At 28.3% G+C, this 21,629-nt stretch overlaps 1 protein-coding gene across 1 annotated transcript; it reads left to right on the top strand.

Annotated features, from left to right (window-relative positions):
- The first annotated feature begins 17,059 nt into the window (after positions 1–17,059).
- On the top strand, positions 17,060–20,787 carry LOC130951159 (transcription factor bHLH78-like). Its single transcript, XM_057879787.1, has 8 exons — positions 17,060–18,304; positions 18,476–18,703; positions 19,028–19,093; positions 19,240–19,308; positions 19,439–19,510; positions 19,611–19,832; positions 19,951–20,053; positions 20,360–20,787. The coding sequence occupies exons 1-8, from the start codon at positions 17,366–17,368 to the stop codon at positions 20,395–20,397; spliced, it is 1,737 nt and encodes a 578-aa protein (XP_057735770.1). The 5' UTR covers positions 17,060–17,365; the 3' UTR covers positions 20,398–20,787.
- The last annotated feature ends 842 nt before the right edge of the window (positions 20,788–21,629 follow it).

A 21,629-nucleotide genomic window follows, 5' to 3' on the forward strand; every position in this document is an offset into this window, starting at 1 on the left:
TATTTTATATATTTATAAAATTTTAATTAAATTGTTTGAATAGTAAATCACCAGTTAAATCATTAACTAAATAATAATCCAATATGTTGATAGAGTTGATTATTAGTTTTAGAGATAAATATTAAATCAGTACTTAAAAGATTATGGTGCTGACAAAATAGTACTTGACTTTTGTTATTGACAAAATAATTCTTAAAAGATTTTAAAATTTGACAAGCGTGTCCCTGAGCTCGCCGGAGCAAATATCTGGCAAACACAATGCTAACGTGGCCACCATATTTTGGTGACCTGGCAAACCACCTCCAAACCCTAATCTCTCTCTCCCCAATGCATACTCTCCCTCCCTCTCCCTCCCCATCGCAGCCCTCCCTTCCCTCTCCTTCCCCAACACACACTTGACAAACCCCATTTTGACGGTTTATCTTGTATTGATTTTAGGGGATTTTATAACCTTTTACCCTCATTTATCAATTGAAATAGCATGGTTTTGTGATTGTCTCCCTATTTGTGCTTAGATGTGAAAATGCTTTTAGACCTTAATTTGATGGTTTAATCTCCCTTTGATTCCACTAGATGCCTTGATATGTTTGTTAGTGATTTCAAATTGAAAAGGGCTAGGAATGGATCAAAGGAGTGAAAAGGGAAAGCATGCAAAGTGGAGAAATCATGAAAAGTCAAGGAAGTTGAACTCGCCCATGGACCGCGCGCGCGAACTGGCGCTTGCGCACCTGCAATTACCCCATGGACGCGTACGCGTGCTGTGCGCGTACGCGTCGGTGTTGGTTTATGATTTTTTAATGAAAACGTGGCCAACGAATTCTGAAGGATTGTGGGACCCAATCCCAACCAACTTTGGCGCCAAAGATGCTATTTAAAGCCAAGGATTGAAGAGCAAAGGGGGATTCCAACTCATTAGTTCATACACAACCATTAGCTTAGTTTAGAAGTAGTTTCTAGAGAGAGAAGCTCTCACTTCTCTCTAGAATTAGGATTAGGATTAGGTTTAGTTCTTAGATTTAGATTTAGATTCATCTTCTTCTACTTCTATCTTCTCAATTCCTTGTTGTTACATTCATTCTTCTTCCATTCTTTTATTGCAATTTCCTTTATGTTGTTCTTATATTTTGTTGTAGATCTACTTTTGTTCCTTCTCTTTTCTTTCAATTCAATTCAAGATAATTCAATAATGCTTGTGTTTCTTTTGATTGTTGTTGTTAATTCCTTTCAATAAATGTTGTTAGATTCTATTCTTGTTGTCAATTTACTTTGCTTTTCTTTTGTGCCTTCCAAGTGTTTGATGAAATGCTTGGTTGGATTTTAGTGTAGGTTTTGTTCCTCTTGGCCTAGGTAGAGTAATTAGTGACTCTTGAGTTATCTAATTCCTTTGTTGATTGATAATTAGAAGTTGCTAATTGATTTGAATGCCTCTAAAGCTAGTCTTTCCTTTAGGAGTTGATTAGGACTTGAGGAATCAAATTGATTCATCTACTTGACTTTCCTCCATGGTTAGAGGTTAACTAAGTGGGAGCAATACACAATTCTCATCACAATTGAGAAGGATAACTAGGATAGGACTTCTAGTTCTCATATCTTACCAAGAGCTTTGTTAGTTGTTAGTTTATTTCCTTTGCCATTTATAATTCTTGTCTATAATCTCAAAAACCCCAAAATAACTCACAACCAATAACAAGACACTCTATTGTAATTCCTAGGGAGAACGACCCGAGGTTTCAATACTTCGGTTTATAAATTTAGGGGTTTGTTACTTGTGACAAACAATCTTTTGTATGAAAGGATTATTATTTGGTTTAGAAACTATACTTTACAACGAGATTTCATTTGGAAAATTCTAAACCGTCAAAAATCCCCTACCTAATGCACACTTCCTCTCCATCGCAACCCCCTTCCCTCTCCCTTCCCATCGTAGGCCTCCTCCCCACCAACGCACACTCTCCCCTTCTCTCTCCCTCCCCAATTGCAGCAGCAGAAGCAGTAGTAACAGCAGAAAATACCATCAAAATCCCAAATAAACAAAACCAACAGAAGAACTTGCACATTCAGAACCTAACCTTACTTGTTCCTCCTTCTCTCTTTTTCTTCCTTTTTTTCTTCTCTTTTCGGAGGAGGACCATAACAATAACAATAAAAATAACAATATCTATTTACACACACACACACAGAGATTTTTACATAAATATGTAACCTGCATATATAACTATAAAGAGAGAAAGAGAGAAAGGCTGAGGGACTGAGCGGATGCAGATATTTCAGACCTTGTTGTGGCTCCGATGGTGGTAACAGTGGTCCTTGATGGTGCTCTTGTCGTTGAAGTTGCTATTGATGTTGTTGCTACGATGGGGATATTGGGAATAAATAGTATGACCACAATTCAATCAATCACGTGTCAAATAATTTGTTATTCTTATTATATTAAAATGTTAATATAATAACGTCCTTGATTAAATTTAGAGATTTATCATTGTGATAGTTATCACAATATTGGGAAATGAATCTTTTATAATTTAATTTAAATTATTCTTGGTCATAGGATTATTAAAAAAAGGACATTAATAATCCGAAAAGATCAATATATATATATATATATATATATATATATATATATATATATATGTATGTATTCATTGGATGAAGATTAATAGATCTCATTTATTAAATTATATATATAGATGGTGCATATAGAGATATGACCATTGAACTGACTCATTTTGAGAATTCTTAATGGTTATAATTATCGTATATTTGTCAATAGAATATTCTCAAGATGAACATAGTAATAGAGTTTCCTTTGACCTGCGACTGTCATAGTAATTAACAATGTATTTATTATACTTTGATTTCGGACACCTAATACCCTAGGGTGCTAATTGAATGGATATTGAGTATAATTTAAATACTTGTAGAATTAATGATTAGTCAATAAGAAATCCGTCAACTCTCGGTAAAGAGTTTGAGCTCTATGATTATAATGACTGAGATGAATAAAACCTTGGCCAAGGGAATTGAATAAATGAAGAAATGAGTTTCTTAAGTCATTCACAGTTCATTATAATAATGGTAACAAGTTAGAGTTTGACAATTAAACCATACTCTAAGGGTTAACCAAGAGTTGGAAAGATGGAAGGAATTATACTTTGTTCTTCTGAGGTTCTTAGTAAAAATAGATTACTTCATACTATGTTTCTAGACGCCAACCTTGATTAGTAAATTTAGTATGACTAATTTACTACCCGCTTAGTATTGAACCTATGGGATCACACACTAACAAGTGTTCTAATCTTTGTTGTAGAATTATTTAATTATTATTTTGATTTGATCAAATAAATAATTATATTAATTCAAATAGAATACTATTGTATTCTTTGCTAGCATAAAGAATATAATAATAATATGATAATTGAGAATATTAAATGAGATTTGAGAATAATTAGTTATTCTATTTCTGAATTTGAATTATAAATTTGGATGAGATCCAAATTGATTATGTTTTAAATTGTTATGATATGATTCATAAAATTTGAAGGATTCAAATTTGGAATTTTAAGATATTATTTAAATTAGAATTGAGAATCAAATTTAAAATTAGTAACAAATCTCATACTATATATATGTATGCCAAGAATACAGGAAATACGAGAGAATAACAAGAGTTTTATTCCTTTACCTTTATACACATAAATGTATGTGAGCCTAATTCTTGGAGAAGAATTTTATGGTGTGCAAAGAGTTGTAAAGAGGTTCTCAATTTAGATTAGATATCCATTGGTCAAAGAGTTGACAGCAAAAGGTTGGTCTCGGTGTGGATACGCATAGCGCCTTCGTACCATCGAAGGAGAAAAAGATTTTTACTAACGTACTCGAGTATTTAGATCTGATCTACTATATATTTATTATTGGAATAAAGTTTAAACACAAAAATAGATCTTTATGATTACTTTCTTTTCTTCCGCTGCGTGTTATGAACACATGGTAATCCTTCAAGGGAGGGAGAAAGAAGTGTGCGTTAGAGTTGCTGTTGTTGTTATTGCTTGCTGTTGCTGTTGATCTTGAGGTGGTTGTTGCTATGAGTGGTGGTGTTGAAGGAGGGAGGAGGAGTGTGCGTTGGAGAGGGGGCTGTGATGGGGAGGGAGAGCGAAGGGGTGTTGCGATGGGAAGGGAGAGGGAGGAGGGAGTGTGCATTGGGTGGGAGGAGGGCTACGATGGGAAAGGAGGGGAAGTATGCGTTGAGGGAGGGAGAGAAAGAAGTGTGCGTTAGAGTTGCTGTTGTTGTTATTGCTGCTGTTGCTGTTGCTCTTGAGTGGTTGTTGCTATGAGTGGTGGTGTTGAAGGAGGGAGGAGGAGTGTGCGTTGGAGAGGGGGCTGTGATGGGGAGGGAGAGCGAAGGGGTGTTGCGATGGGAAGGGAGAGGGAGGAGGGAGTGTGCATTGGGTGGGAGGAGGGCTACGATGGGAAAGGAGGGGAAGTATGCGTTGAGGGAGGGAGAGATTAGGGTTTGGGAGGTGGTTTGTTAGGTCACCAAAATACGATGGCCATGTTAGCATCGTGCTGGTCTGAGATTTGCTCCGACGAGTTCAGGAATACGCTTAGTTTGTCAAATTTTAAAATCTTTTAAAAGTTATTTTGTCAATAACAAAAATCAGATACTATTTATTAGCATAAAAAACTTTGAGTATCGATTTGATATTTATCTCTCAATTTGATTTAAATAACTACAGTAATAATTGGTAACTTGTTCTTGTATCTCCTGTTTTGTCTCTCGAACATAAAAAATGATGTTCGTACTATTTTTTATATAAAATTTATTTTTATGCTAAAATGATAAAATTTTTAATTTCTTTTATTTTTTATAAATAATTTAGATTATGAATGTGCAATTTTCAAATTTTAAACGTCAAATATTTAATTGGTTGATTATTAGTTAATTTTTTATTAATTTGTTAGCATAATAATAATAATAATAATAATAATAATAATAATAATAATAATAATAATAATAAGTTCAAAACTTATATACCTTACAAAATTTGATGATGTTGTGTTGTTCTGTTGGAACTATTCCCCTCGCTACCCGATTGGATTCAAGTGAGCTGAGTGTATAAATGATGGAAAAGAGAAATTGTATATACTTAAGAGAGAGGTAGTATAGTGTACCTAAGATAATTAATGAATTGTTAGTTTTGTAGATAGAAATGTTTACAAGTCAATCATTTAAATATAAGAGAAAATAATAAATAATTTTTTTATCTTTTATTATGAAAATAAATCATTTTTTATTAAATTATATTATAAATAAGTTTTTGATTTTTGAAATTCGTAGAGATTTATTTGTTTAATATACATATTAAAATTTTGATTGAAAACGATAAAAAGACTCATTTATTTTACAAAAATATCTTTTAAAAACTTTTAATAAATAAAAAAATTATTTAAATTTTTTTCAATATTAATTTGAGTATTTACAATTAATTAGTAGCGCTACCTTTAATTAGCTTGAAAACCTTATAGAGAAAAGAAGAATACACTACAAACCTAACTAAATATAATTAATATTGTAATACTTAGATTAAAAGCATGTCAAGTGGTTGGCTATTTCTCACACCGTTTGATTTGTACTCAAGTAATAGGATCTAGCTTTAAACCATCCATTAATTAATACATTGTATTTGACTTTAATTTCTGGTACTGGGGTCTTTTGCATAGGGTTTAACATAATGCTGGTGTTTTTTATAGAGAACATTTATTTTATTTTACTAGACTGTATTGGTTATAATTATAAGACTAGACCTATATATGGAAGGTAGTAATTAATTACAATGAATTGTTGATGACTTTTATTAATATATAAGAGTTGCAACTAACCTTTGAAATAATAGTACATATGCTACATCATATCCCATGCAGAATTAGGAATTTGATCATTATTTTTTCTTATAAACTATTTCGTAGCTAGCTACTGTATTTTCAGAAGTAGGGTTGTTCATAAGATTTATACGACTATACTACGTGTATATTAAAATCAGTTATTAAAGTCAATTATTAAATATAAAATATATAATAAAATATAAATATATATTAAAAATAAATTAAATTATATATATTTATATATACTATAAATATATTAGTAACTAATTTTAATATAGAAATAATATTTTTATTGATCTATATTATATTCCACCCTGTGTTTTGTTGCTTGCAAATGTTCCTACCCTAGTTGACCAACTACCATAAGATGCAGTTTACAAGATAATTAAAATTAAATAAATGCGCTTCTTTAAATAATATGTCATCCATTTTCTAATAGTGTGAGACCTCGATTTTGGTGCAATATAATTGATTAATTTTGTTAATTAATCTTCTTTCATTTAGTCGGTGAGAAGTTCTATGTCGCCCCTACATACATAATTGAAAATTCACAAATACTACAATAATAATAATAATAATCAAGTGCTATGATGATCTAACTTCTCCTTTTCTATCTTCTCTTTGCAAAAGATTAAGCGATTCATCAAACTATTACTACTTTTCATCACGATTAGTATATCATTTTAGATTTTAATACATGTATTTAAAGTTATTCGTTTTCCTGATCTAAAATACAAAGGATGTGAAATATATTTATTTTGTTTTCACCAAAATCAATGTGTATGTATATTATGTATAAAAAAATCAACTACTAAATTAATTATTATATATTTATATATAAATATATATTATTTAATTTATTTTTCATATATATATTTTATATAAATAATTAATTTAATGATTATTTTTTTTCTCACTCTATATATATATATATATATATATATATATATATATATTCCAAAATTGTAATTGAGAGGGGAAAATTAAAGTTAAATACGAGCTTTTAAGTTCAAATGAAATGCATCGGAGATCCGTGACAAGTGATAACTATTAAATTGTAGGCTTACCTGAACATTTATGACTAATTTTTACTTTTTATAATAAAGATTAAATATGAACACAATACGAAATAATTATAATTATGTTTTCGTAGGAGTCATATGGGGTTTCTTTTATTGGAGTGACCAAGAATGAGGAGAATCAGGATCGGTAATCGTGATTAATTTGTCTCTCTTTCAATGGCGTAGCGGGTTTGTTAATAGCCTCAGTTTGAAAGTATGGATTCATGCTTAAAAGCTTTTCATTAATTAAATAGATTTTAATTTTTTATTTATTATAATTTATATCAATGATTAAAAAAGTTATCAAGCATAACTTACAAACTCATACATTATGGCTGAAGAACTTGTATAAAATTCACCATGAACTCTTCTCTATTTTAGTTTTAACTATGGTTTTAATAATTTTCTATTATTGAACAAATTAAGAACAAATAATTCTCTCCATCTACTAGTTCTAACAATCTTTACTCATCGAATTTACTTCCCCAATATTTGTATGTATATAAATGATAGATCCAAATAAAATGGATCGAAAATAATAAACTGACTGAAATGACGCTACCACCCATCCACTAATAACATGATGACATCATCATCGCTCACCATATATTGGGCTAGTTGTTTGCTGCTTTGAAGGAAATGAACTATTTAAATAAAGATGTTAAAAATATTTTTTTAAATATTTTTTAAAAATTAAAATTTAACACATAAAATAAATTAAATTGTATTATTTTTATTAAAATTAGACCAGACAAATTAATTTAATATAATAAATTAAATTTTAAACTAGTATAAATTAATATTTTTTATAAAAAATTACTACAATATCTTTATTATAAAACACAACTAAAATATTCCTATTATATATATATACTTTAAATTTTAACCCTATAATTATAGAGAAGAAAAAGGTTAAAATTTAAAATTCTCAAAATTAATATATATAATAAGAGTATTTTAATTATTTTATATAATAGAGATATTGTAATTATTTTTTATAAAAAATAATATTAATTTAGATAAATTCAAAATTTAATTCACTATTTTTCGATCAAATTAATTTGTCTGACCTAATTTTAACAAAAATAATATAATTTAAGTTATTATATATATTAAATTTTAATTATTAAAAAATATCTTTAAAAAAGACGTTTTCTGCATCTTTATGGAGCATTCCCTTAAGAAAAAGCAATTGTTGAAGATAGACCATCAAATCAGTTTGAAATTTAAGAAATATTAAGATTATGGTTAGAAACAGATCTTTTTAGGAATTCTTGTTTTAGTATTTATAGTCTTTTGTGGTTAGATTAATAAAAAAATAACTCGTTACGTTATCAACAATATATTTATCAATTTCTGCTAATTTTTATTTATGATTATATTTAATAAAAGTGTTTTTATAGATATGTTTAATAAAAATATTTTTTTATGACTGTATTTAATAAAAATATCTTTATAAATATATTTTTTAAATGTATTTTTTTATACATATATTTAAAATATAATAATTAATTATTATTGATAATAAATTAACAAATAGTATATTAATACTCTATCCTTTCCATAAAAAAATCTTCAACTCGTTGTCTTTCCTTTTGATAGGATATGATCCTAATTTTGATGTATACCCTTTTTGTTGGACCAATCCCTGACTTGTAACAATAATTACGATAGAATAAAATAATAAATAAACTCTTGTTAATCAAATAAAATGAATTATAAATTGAAAATGTTGCAATTGATGTTAAAAATTCTATATAATAAATTTTGTCGAGGCGTAATAAATGTTGTCGAAAAAAGATTGTTAATAGAAAAAAATTGGATTTGAACTCTTTAAAATTTAAATTTTACTTTAAAAAATAAAATATGATCTACTTTTACTATTTATTTTATAGGTAGGACAAAAAATAAATATAAAAAAAACTATTCAAGAATAAAAAATTGCACTTTATTCTCTAAAATAAAATTCAAATTTTAAAAGATCTAATCCAAATCCAAAAAAATTAACCAAATCGATGAGATTTGTCGAGTTAAAACATAATAAAATAGTTAAGCAGTATTAGTTTTTATTGGTTGAACTTGCCTATAAATAAACAAGATTTGAAAGGGACAAGAGGTTGAAATTTTTTTCAAAAAATACTCAAACACATTTACATTCCAGTAATTTTCTGTGTTTACCTTCAGTTTTTTTCTTTAACATTTCTGGCATATTTTTTACTTTTCATTTTAAGATTCTTTGTAACTTGTCTTTATGCAATTTACATTTTTTTTATAAATTCTTTTTTTTCTTCTTTAAATTATGCATTGAATTTGAATTCAAAGTCCTTCAACTATCCATGTTGGAGACATTTTATTTTTTTTAATTTAAAGTTATTTATTTTGCTTTTTGTAATTTTGATTTCAAATAATTTAATTTTAATTTACTTTTCAAAATTTGTCTTTCTTTATTTGTTCAAAAGATAAAATTTTTGGTGCAGTTGTTGAAATTAGTATCCACAGAGTAGATTTTGCTCCAACTAACCAAAATTTGTTAAAAATCTTCATAACAATTTCTTAGGATTTACATTTCGAATATATTAATTTTTAAAAAAAATAAATATTAATAAACTCCTCTAAAATAATAAATATAGATCATATTATTTTTAAATTAGTCCTTATGATTAGAATAAAAAATTTTAATTTAAACTAACTTATTTATATTTGTTATCATAAAAAAATTTATTAATATTTTTTTAAAATGTAAAATTTCAAAAATTTATTTGTCAATTCACTCATCACAATATTTATGTTCTTGAAATTAATTATAGTATTATGCAATTTTGTAAATGGAAGAGTTTAGAAAGGAATCTAGATAGTAAGTCTACCTAGTTTAAAAGGCTCAGCCAATCAAACTAAATATATCTCACTAATCACGCACTCGTCTCTTTCTCTATCGAAAAATCTATATAGTATTATGAATTATGAGTGGGACCACATTCAAGAACATCATAGAGAGCTCCGAGAACTAATAGCTATATATATAGGAGATAAATCGAGAGAAAGAACACTGGAGAAGGAGTAGAATTTTAGATAAATTTTCAATTAATAATCCTATATTTCTTTTGTTGCTTTAATTTCAAAAGTGTAGTATGGATTGGAAAGTGGTTTAACTTCATAAATGAAGTCCTCCGGAGATATTAGATCTATTTTGTTCAAAGAAAATAAGATATAGTTCTCAAGTTATAACATATTTCGTAGTAGTGGGTAGAATATATTTAGTTATTATAATAAGATCGCGATCTTATATATTTTTATTCCATCTGTTATTTGTTAGGGATGCTTTGCTTATTTTGTTATATATAACGATAAAATCAATTACCAACAAAATTTTAAAATTTTTTTATAAATATAAAAAATCATTTCTATATTGTTGTTCGTATTTTAATTATAGACGTAAACCTAGTTTCATTATATTATTTATGAAGTTTATTTATATAACTATACAACTATTTTGTATTCTTATACTGATGATAGTAATTGATAATTAATTTTTGATATACAAAATATATAGATTGTTAATGTGTGTTTTAAAATAAATAATTTAAGTATTTTATTTACGGATATAGATAATTTATAGTTTATTTACTAATTTGTGTTTCTTTATTTATCTCATTTATGGTGTAAACGAGATAGTGCATACCATTTATCGCATTGCATATATTACGTTTGTACGTGTGATATATAGAAGAGAGTGATCAACACACAGTGTAAACGAGATATGCATAAACTTATTTCGTTTACACTGTAAACGAGATATAAGAAAAATTAACTCGTTTATACTGTAAATGAGATAAAGTACGACAAATTTTGAGAAGTTATAAAATGATATGTAACTATTTGTATTATCTACAAACATTTTAATTCTTCTTCTACTCCATTTCTTCAATAAATTTAGTAAAAATATCTAGTAGTAATGAATATATTGTTATAAGTGTGTATTCTAATTGTCATATGAGAAATAGTGACACTGGAGTTATATTTGAGTGTGATAATCTTATTATGTTGCGCACTTGGAGAGTAAATTCTTTGTTTGAGTTAAAGAATCTAATATTTGACGAACTTCGGTGCTAATGGACCTGGTTGTTTGACTTGTTTGTCATCAGGTAATCCCCAATCAGCAACTGGATGTAACACTTCGTATACTGTTGAAGGGTGGTTGCATTTGCAGTAGTTGACATATGTCGTACTTGGTCCCAACGCCATATCAGTTTGGTAGAAAATGATTCCTTCCTCTGTTTCCCAGCTATTGAGTATGAAGAGGTCTGATACCGAGGAGTTTTTCTATTCACTCCTAAGTCGGGTACTGGTACAATATATGAAAATCACGCAAGTACCTACCTATTGACTCTTCATGCGTGTATAACCCAAGATGGTATGTAATATTCTGCAGGATGTTGGTGCACTCACTCCATGACAGGTGAAAAATGTGGGTCTTTGGACGCTAACACTCCACAAATACAATAATCAGGGAGTTGTCATATACAAAGTCCTTGAGTTGTACCGAGTTGCCAAAGTCAGCCTCCCTCAAATAAGGGAGAAGAACATCTGGTGGTGCGAGACTATGACTCACTTGTCTAGGGAGTAGTAGGCGTGAATTCTCTGTTAAAATATAAAACACTTCAATAACAAATTTATTCAAAAATAAAAATTTATATTTTGAAATAAAAAGACAAAAATTATAATAAATAATTATTTCATAATTTAGTTGGATTTAACATAATTAATTTTAAAAATCAAATATTTAAAAATTTTATTTAATAATATTGTAATAAATATTTAGTATAACAATTTATCTAGCATATTAAAAATTAAAATTAAAAATATAAAATTCAAATTAAAAAATAAAAAAACATAATAAATATTTAATAAATAAATTTAATTAATTAATAAATTAAATTAAATTAATTAATTAACATTTACTAAGAGTATCTTTCACTATCTAACAAATGTTAGTAACATGCCAAATAATCTTTGTTATGTCCCTAAAACAACATCCATTATAATAGTATATAATAGATACTAAATTTATAAAAATACTTTAACTATAATTATATGCTTATTTAACTAAAACAGAAAAATAACAACATTAACCTGGAAGTCGATCGCTCCAGTGATATGCCACATTACGTTTAGATGGTTGATGTTATTATCTCGTACATCTGCGCACGTTATAATGTTCAAATACCTTAATAATATCAACAAAAATGTCCAGACGAGGAAAAAAAAGTAAAAAATAGTTTAAAATAACAACAATCATGTTGTAAATAACATCCTTATATAATTGGATCTTGTTTATTTTGTTTATAGTGTCCTGTTTCACAACATGTATGTAAATGTGATACATACAATACGAAACATAATTTATCTTCTTTACAGTATAAACGAAATAAGTAAAAAAATGTAAATTAATAAATAGATTACAAATTATCTATATACGTGAATAAAATATTCAAATTGTTTATTTTAAAAAAAATCTATAATGAGATTGTACTAAACTACTACGTTAATGCTATCAAAGGTAATTCTTTATCTAACATATAATTTTATTTTTATTTATGAATTTCATTAAATTAACATCTTTTTATAGTAGAAACTATTTTGATTAAGAATGGTAAAAAAAAACTCGTACCTGTGATTACTTATAAAGATTATTCGTGACAGAAACGAAAATCTGTCTTTGCAAATAAATAGAGACGGGTAAGAATTGAGGTATCCATCTCTAAATTTTCTGTAAAAAAAATTAGGGCAATTTACCAATTTAAAAGAATTTGGAGAATCTTTTACCAGATTACAACAATTGGAAGTTGCATACCTTTATGTCTTGTTTCATTTTATATAGAAATTGTGGGAGCTTACCACGATTTTAGAATCAACAAAAACCGTGGCTGGTAGCCAAGTTTTATGATGATATGACTTTGAATGTAAACCGTGGTAGGCAGCCACGATTTACGTGAGGAGAGAGCTATACATAAACCGTGGTAGGCAGCCACGGTTTATGAAGGATGTAATTCGTGCATAAAATCCACGATTTATAAATAATTAGAATTTTAAATTATAAAATTTGTATTAGTTTCTAATTTAAAATTTAAATAGACATAATTTAAATTAATATGAATGTATTTAATTATCATCTAATTTTATCTTTTATTTTTATTTTTCCTCAACATTTTAAATTATCATATGATAATACCATTGAGTGTTATAATTTAATTTTTGAATTATATTTAATAACTTCAGTGACAATCGTTAAATATGCATATTGATCTTTGACTGAATTTTTGAGATATTAGTACATATATATGTAAAGTTCACAATGTAATTATGTTGGATGTCTTATATCATGTATTTTGACTTTGGAATACTTCAAATTACATTATAATCATTGAATTATAAATATAGTGGCTGAATGATGTGCAATAATATTAACAGTAGTTGATTATAATAAGCCATGATAATTTTAATAGTTTTTTTTATCTTAATGCAAAATTATAGTGTCCAGATTAAGTATATAAATAATTAACATATTAGTTTCAATAAATATCCTTATAAAGTACTTTACTTTACACAATTACAATAACTAACTATAAGTTTACACATATCATTGATTTATATAGTATCATATTTGTAAATTTATAGTATCATATTTGTAAACTTATAGTTAGTTATAGTTAGTTACAAATATTCATATGAATACAATAGTAAAAATAAATCATATGCGTACAATAATACGAATACATACAATTTTATAAATTATTAATTTAAATTATGTCTATTTAAATTTTAAATTACAAACTAATATAAATTTTATAATTTAAAATTTTAATTATTTATAAATCGTGGGTTTTATGCACGAATTACATCCTTCATAAACCGTGGCTGCCTACCACGGTTTATGTATAGCTCTCTTCTCACGTAAACCGTGGCTGCCTACCACGGTTTATGCTTGTCTCTTTCTTCACGTAAACCGTGGCTGCCTACCACGGTTTACACTCAAATTGATTTCCTCGTAAAACCTGGCTACCAGCCACGGTTTATGTTGATTTTGAAACCGTGGTTGCCTTCCACGGTTTCTATATAAAATTAAACAAGACAAATTGGTATGCAATTTCCAAATGTTGTAATCTGGTAAAGGATTCAACCAATCATTTTAAATTGGTAAATTGCCCAAAAAATTACTTAAATAATGCCCTCATATATAAAAATTATGTAAGTAACCTTAATTCATATTATTTTAATTTACATGTTAAAAGTTTTATTTATATATTATTATGTTAATTGTGTTCGAATTGTATTATTTGATATATTTAGTTAAATTATATCAAAATTTATTATGGTTGTGTTAATTTAGTTTTTTAAAAAATAAAACTTAATATTCATGTATACCTGCAAGCATCTCCCTCCATCGTGGAAAGAAATAAATGGATCCGTAATAGAAATGAAATGAAAATGAGAACCATTTTATTAAATGAGGACGGAAATGAGAAAGAGATTCTGCTCCTATATAAAATCATTGTTATCCCTAATTTTGATATTAGTATTTTTTTAATAATCAATAGTATACATTTTCTTTAATTTGCTACTTAAAAAATAAATATATAATTTTTTGAATAATATTAGGAAACTAATATTTTTAGCCAATATTTGCCAAAATTTTTTAATTATTTTAAATCCTAGATCATAAATTATAACCTCTTAATTTTAATCTTAAATTATAAACATAAACCTTAAAATTAGCTAATCTTATTAACTAAAAGTTGATTTTTTATACCTTCAATATTTGTATACAAATGGAATGTGTTTGGTGTATAAATTAGGGATGACAAACAAAGCTAAACCTCTAAAATTTGAATTTCACTTTAAAGAGTAAAGTATAACTTTTTATGTTTAAATAGTTTCTCTTTCATATTTATTCTTGGTCCCATATATGAAATCAATGATGAGAAATCACATTTTATTCTCTAAAGTGAAATTCAAAACTTTAGAATATTCAAATCCAAACAAGCTGATCCCCATCCTACTTTGTTAAAATAAGTAGTCAAAAAACTATATACTGCTCGCTTTGTTAGTGGGTTTACGAGCTGGCCCGTCATATGTTTTTGAAAAATTCTAATTTTTTTTATTAAGTTAATTAAACAAAAAATTTAAAAATTGATAATTAATTAATTATAAAAAATATTTGATAAAATTTATAAAATTACAACAAAAAATTTGAGTCCAGCAGTATAAAGGGCCAGGGCCCGCATCTTTTGGGTTCAGCACTTCAACAATTATTAAGTCCTAGATAAAGCAGTATATATTGTTATGTATTCATTTCTGAGTTTTCTCTCTTTTATCTACTTTAAAATCGAGTTTGCTTGAACACATCAGAAATTGCTCAAACACTGATAATGAAAACGCAAAAATTCCTATGATATATCTATTGTTTTCATAAAATTTCCGTTGAATCGAATTGAATTGAGTTAATCGCATTACTTGTAATATATATATATGATCTGGTAAATAAACTAAAGAAAATTACAAGAACTAAAACCGTAAAAAAATAATAATACTAATAAGGAATGAGTAAATATAAAAAAAAAAAAAAAAAGAGAGAAGAAAAGTAGAATAAGTTTAAGGGAGCTATCGGTGTTTCCTGGCTTCCATATTGCATGGGTTGTAATGTAGAGTGTGGTGTGGAGTAATGAAATGATTATTTCGAGAAGAAAAGAAAAGAACTCAATTGGGTGCTTTGACGTCCAAGGCCCGGCAGCTAACACCCTCCTCCGCCTTTTCCGGACTTAGATACTACCCAACAACGATACCAAATGCATACTCTTAATAATAACAAATTTAACCACTAAGTTTTGGTAGTGAGACTCGAACTCGAAAACTTTAGGTAAATATAGAGATATTATATTATTTGAGTTATTCTTCGTTAGCATGATATTTCTTATTAAATAAAAATAGAATCTTTAAATATGTGTTCAAAATATAAACGTATAATATGAGTGAATTTGTAATATTTTAAATTAGAAACCGTCTAATCAATTTGAACAGAAAAATAAAAAAATAACAAATTTTACATGCTTTAACGTGCTTTCTCAGACAAAAATTATAAGGTTTGGCTCATGTTTAATTTATTTATAAATTATAATTCAACATTTTAAAGACATGTCTGCTTTGTGTTTATTCTTTAATATATTTTATTTTTAAAATTTTATAAATAAAAATATAATAAAAACAATACAATTATGTTTTTTTTTTTTTCTACTACAAATCAAATAAAAAACATTGGAAAATAAAAAACGTAAACCAAACGTGTAACATGATTTTTCTTTTCTTCTTTTCCTTTTCTCCCTTAGTAGTTCTTTGGTTTTAGAAAAATATCTCCCCTACTTATTATCCGGGAAGAAAACAAATCATTTACATTTTAAATATGATTAAAGTCAAATTTTGCTATTTCAACTAATGCTCACTTTATTAGTGAATTTTAGATTCGCTCTCAGACTATAATATATTTCTATTATCTATTACTACGCCGGTATTGCTATTGTTTTCCTTTTAAATACAGTTTAACGGGTTTTACTGTCTTAGCATATAGTTTAGACTTATTTTCTCCATAATTACTATATTTCTTAATTATATTTAAATTAAAATATGTGAATTTTTTATTGAAAAAAAAACCTATGATTAAATGAATTGTCTAAATACATGAAAAGCATATAACACACTAAGGGGGTCTACACATAATAGTTTGTAGCTTTTAAAAAGACAAAAAAAAAAAAGAAAAGATAATTTGTTAAAAAAATTATTAAGCATCATTAAAATTTATTATTTTTAATTATTAATTTAATTTTTTAATTTAATAATTTAATAATATATTTTATTCTATATTTTTAATTATTAATAATTAATTAATACTTAAAATAATAAATTTTGATGTCTTTTTAACACTTCTGTTTGTTGAAATAACGTTTCTTTATCTAAACAGCACTAGCAGAGTTGAATAGAAAATGGTCAACAGCAGCACACAGTTCCGTATTTGGTTTCTATTTAACCCCGTTGTAGCCCCGTCTATTCTCTTCCCCCTTTCTCTTCTCTCTCTTTCCCATCCCTTTTACTTCCCAAACACACTATTTTCCTTTTTCACACCCAAACTCTCTCTCTCTCTCTCTCATTGATCTGATCATCACTTCAATTGTCCCCTTCTTACCACATTTGCTACCACTCCTTCTTCAAAATTCTCTTTGTTTCTTCTCTAATGTAAACAAATCATTTTATCCTTCAAATTTTAGAGACATACATAACTCTGTTCTGGTTTGAAGACTTTTGCTAATTATTAAAAAAGAAAAGAAAGAAAAGAAAAGAAAGAATTGCTTCTTTGTCACCTGATCTGGAAAGGATTAATGGAAAACCAATTCTTTCTGAATGGTGGCATGTCCCATCACCAGCACCATCCAATTCATCAGTTTGAAACCGCTTCAATGCAAACAACATGGCGTCATCATTCGTCATCATCATCATCCATGGAAATTCATCAACAAAATAATGTTGCAAATTGCTCACCTGAGAATAATAATCACCAAAACCAAGATTCCTTCTACAACAACAACAACAACACCGATCATAACAACCTTCAATTTGACTCCTCAGCTTTGAGCTCAATGGTTTCATCTCCATCAACAGCAGCACCGAATTTCAACATGATCCAAAACGACAACAGTTTCGTCATAAGAGAACTCATCGGAAAATTAGGAACAATTGGAGGAAGCTCCGCTGAGATCTCGCCACATTCTCAAACCGTCGCTCTTTACAACAACAATAACACTACTCCTTCTTCCTCGTGTTATAGCACGCCGTTGAACTCTCCTCCGAAGCTCAACATGCCGAAACCGCCGCCACCGTCATCATCAATGGCTCTGAATTCAGCAACCGTCGCTGAATTCTCAGCTGATCCTGGTTTCGCTGAAAGAGCCGCCAAGTTCTCTTGCTTCGGAAGCAGAAGCTTCAATGGAAGAACAACCACAACAACAACTACTACTACTTCTCCATTAGTCATGATAAACAATCACAACAACAACAATGGCGCAGAGTTGACTCATCAGAGATCTAATCCAATTCATCGAGTCTCGAGTAGTCCATCGCTGAAATCGCTCGGATCTCAAATGGAGAAGATATGTTCTTCTCCTTTGGAAATGGCTGCGAATTCTTCTCAAGAGGAATCTACAATTTCAGAGCAGAATCCAAATGTAGAAGGTGCTGCTTTGAAAATCGCTTCTTCTTCTGACATGAGTTCAAGGAAAAGGAAAGGTTCTTCCAGAGCAAAAGCCAAAGACTCTACCAAGGTAAACAAAAATTATAAATTATATAATCACGTGATTTTTCTTTTTTGGATAACGGTAATTTGTTGCGTTTTAATTGTCAACCAATTATAGTTAATTTTGTTCTCTTATTTATTTGTATTCGATAATCGAATTTCGCTTAATAATAAACACTGTAAATAAATATGAATTTAGGGAGGTGAAGGTAGTGAAGAGTCAAATGCAAAGAGGAGCAAGGGAAATGAAGGTGAAGGAAATGAGAATAATGGGAGAGTGAAGGTGGAAGAAGAATCCAAAGGAGAAGAGAAACAACAACAGAACAACAAGAGTAACAACTCAAAGCCTCCAGAGCCACCAAAGGACTACATTCATGTCAGAGCCAGAAGAGGCCAAGCCACTGACAGCCACAGTCTTGCAGAACGTGTAAGTTACCTTTTTACCCTTTTTATTACCATAATTACCAATATCAATCAAACAATATTATTGTCTCCTATCAGACACTGGGATATTCTACTATACAGATTAAAAGTGTATAGAGAGAATATAAATTCTTTTTGTAGTTATTTTTTATTATATTATTACTGTTTAAAATGTGGGTCTTAATTTTCTCAAATACTATTTCATATCATAAAAGAAAAAATATATAAACTTACATCTTTATTATATAATTCACCATCATATATTATATTTATATTCAAATTATTTACACTTAAATCTCTTATTTTACCATAATTTTTGTGAAAATAGGTAAGGAGAGAGAAAATTAGTGAGAGAATGAAGCTTCTCCAAGATCTTGTACCAGGCTGCAATAAGGTATGTGTGGCAGAATTCAGATAAGCTAATTGCAGCATTCAAATTTCAAAGTACATGTGGTTTGTGTTGTGCTCATAAGTCATAAATTTGTACTTTTATTTTCTTTTTTACTAACTTGGGTATGGGAAATCATTTGTTCGTTATAGGTGACTGGCAAAGCACTTATGCTTGATGAAATCATAAACTATGTTCAGTCATTGCAGCGCCAAGTTGAGGTAATAATAATAACAACAATAACAATAATAATTCTTCAACAATAAGCATCTCAAAATGGATTATCATGATGCTAGTTTTCTTGCTCATCAAGTTTTGACTTTTTTTTTTTCTTTCTACCTAATATTGCAGTTCCTGTCTATGAAATTGGCTTCTGTTAACACAAGAATGGATCTTAGCATTGAGAACATTGTTCCAAAAGATGTAAGACAGTTGTTTACTTTTTTGCAACCAAAAAAATATAGATTTATTTTTTATTTTTATCATGAAATGAGATTTATAATTGCCAATTTTTGTTTTGCAGATATTTCAATCAAATCATTCATTGGCACACCCAATTTTCCCAATAGATTCGTCAGCAACACCCTTTTATGGCCACCAATCCCAGCAAAACCCAGTTATCCACAATAACATTCCTAATGGTTCTTTGCCCCACAATTCAGTGGACCCATTAGATTCTGCTTTGTGCCAAACCCTTGGCATGCAATTACCTCAACTAAATGCCTTTAATGAAATTGGATCTCAGGTAATTAATAATAACAATAATACTAATAACTCATACTAATGTAGTTTCTGTTCTTTTCATTTCATTTCTTGAACCCTTTTTTTCTTTTGGCTAACAATTCCTCCCTATCACTTTTCAGTATCCATTAACTTTCTGTGAGGATGACCTCCACACCATTGTTCAAATGGGATTTGGCCAAACTTCAAACAGGACAACACCAATTCATTCCCCAAGTTTCGACGGTAATAAACCACTAAATAATATGTCACATTCACTCGTTAATTGAAAAGATATAGCATTAGAGAAAAATATCCTAATTCCTAAACTTTTTAAGTATTGTAAAACCTACAATATTATAGATAGTCAAGGGTACTTTTGTCACTTTGTATTATTAAAATGAGTATTTTTTTTTAACACACGTTAAATATATCTCAAGAATATGTAAACTTTTCGTATTTTGCACGAAGGGATATGAAGAAACATCATTTTCATTAGGTCCCCCAAGAAAATTGACATTAATCTAATCATGGGTTTTGGTCCAAATGCAGGTTCAAATCAAGTATCACAAATGAAAGTTGAGCTCTAATCTCCATTCATTGCGCCTGAATTCAAGCCCAGAGGAATAGGAAGACTGCTGTATGCAACTAAAGAGATTTTTATTTTCCAACAACCCCTGAATTATTATTAAGCAATTATTATCGCTAGGTCTATTCAATAGAACCCTTCTTCTTTTTTTTTTTTTTTTTGTCTTTAAGTTAGTTTGTTCCTTTTTCTTTCTTTTACCCTTTTCAATGATTTTTAATTTCTAATCATCTGGGGCTTCTATTTTTTTTTAATAATATTTTTTTGTACAATTATTCACTGTAAAATCCTAGGACCTGATTCTGTATTATTCTCTGGTGCAAAATTCTTATTATTATTATTTGGCACCAAATTTGTAAGATATAGTGGCTAATTAAAGAAAATTTTTTTTCTACCACCTTTCATTATCCCCTCTTCACTACTTGTCTACCATTATATATATTGCGCTTTTTTATATTTTCATCCATCACAATCACATCAATCCACTAAGAATTTTCGTGGGTATTCATCATTTAATTAAAAATCTAAATCAAATTAAAGGTCATGTCAATTAATCTCTGCTAAATTGCGCAATCTGGTGGATATGATTCTCACTTTGTGTTGTAACCAGCTGTATTAGTGGGGTCTCTTTCTTTTATATTTTGGGTCTGAAAAGTCTAATTACAATGATTAGGACATTTGGTTGGTTAACTTGAGCTGTGGTCAACTTTTGTTGTTATCTTTTCTTGAGGGCATTCTTGTAATTTTATCCTTCCACCAAAAACAGAAGCTTCTGCCCTTTTTTTAATTACTGTGCAGATAGAAAAATCCATGAACAAAAGCTACAAGTTAGAAGTTAGAAACAACTCTTTGAAGTGGACCAAAAATAAATAAATAAAAAGCAAAGAACAACTCTTTGAAGGGAAAAAAATGGACAAATAAAAAAAGTAATTTTTTTTTAAATTTTAAAGTAAATATTTTTAACTAATAAACTTGAGCATAAAAAAGAATCCCAGGTTGGCAAGTGGTGAGATTCTGACTAGGCCCAATGAATCATTGAGCTTTTATATAATCTTACCAACTTTTATTATTAACTTGTGAATAGGAAAAAGGAGACTTATAGTGGAGTTCAGGTTTGGAAAGATACACTTAAAATATTAATGCTAATCTTTTTTTTCTGATAGGTTGTTAGGAAAAATCCAGTTTTGGGGTTTAACAAAAGATTTATAGGTTGCAATCTAAACGAATTTTATATTC

The sequence above is a fragment of the Arachis stenosperma genome, chromosome 9 (genome assembly GCF_014773155.1).
Source record: "Arachis stenosperma cultivar V10309 chromosome 9, arast.V10309.gnm1.PFL2, whole genome shotgun sequence".
In the NCBI taxonomy this organism is placed as follows: domain Eukaryota; kingdom Viridiplantae; phylum Streptophyta; class Magnoliopsida; order Fabales; family Fabaceae; genus Arachis; species Arachis stenosperma.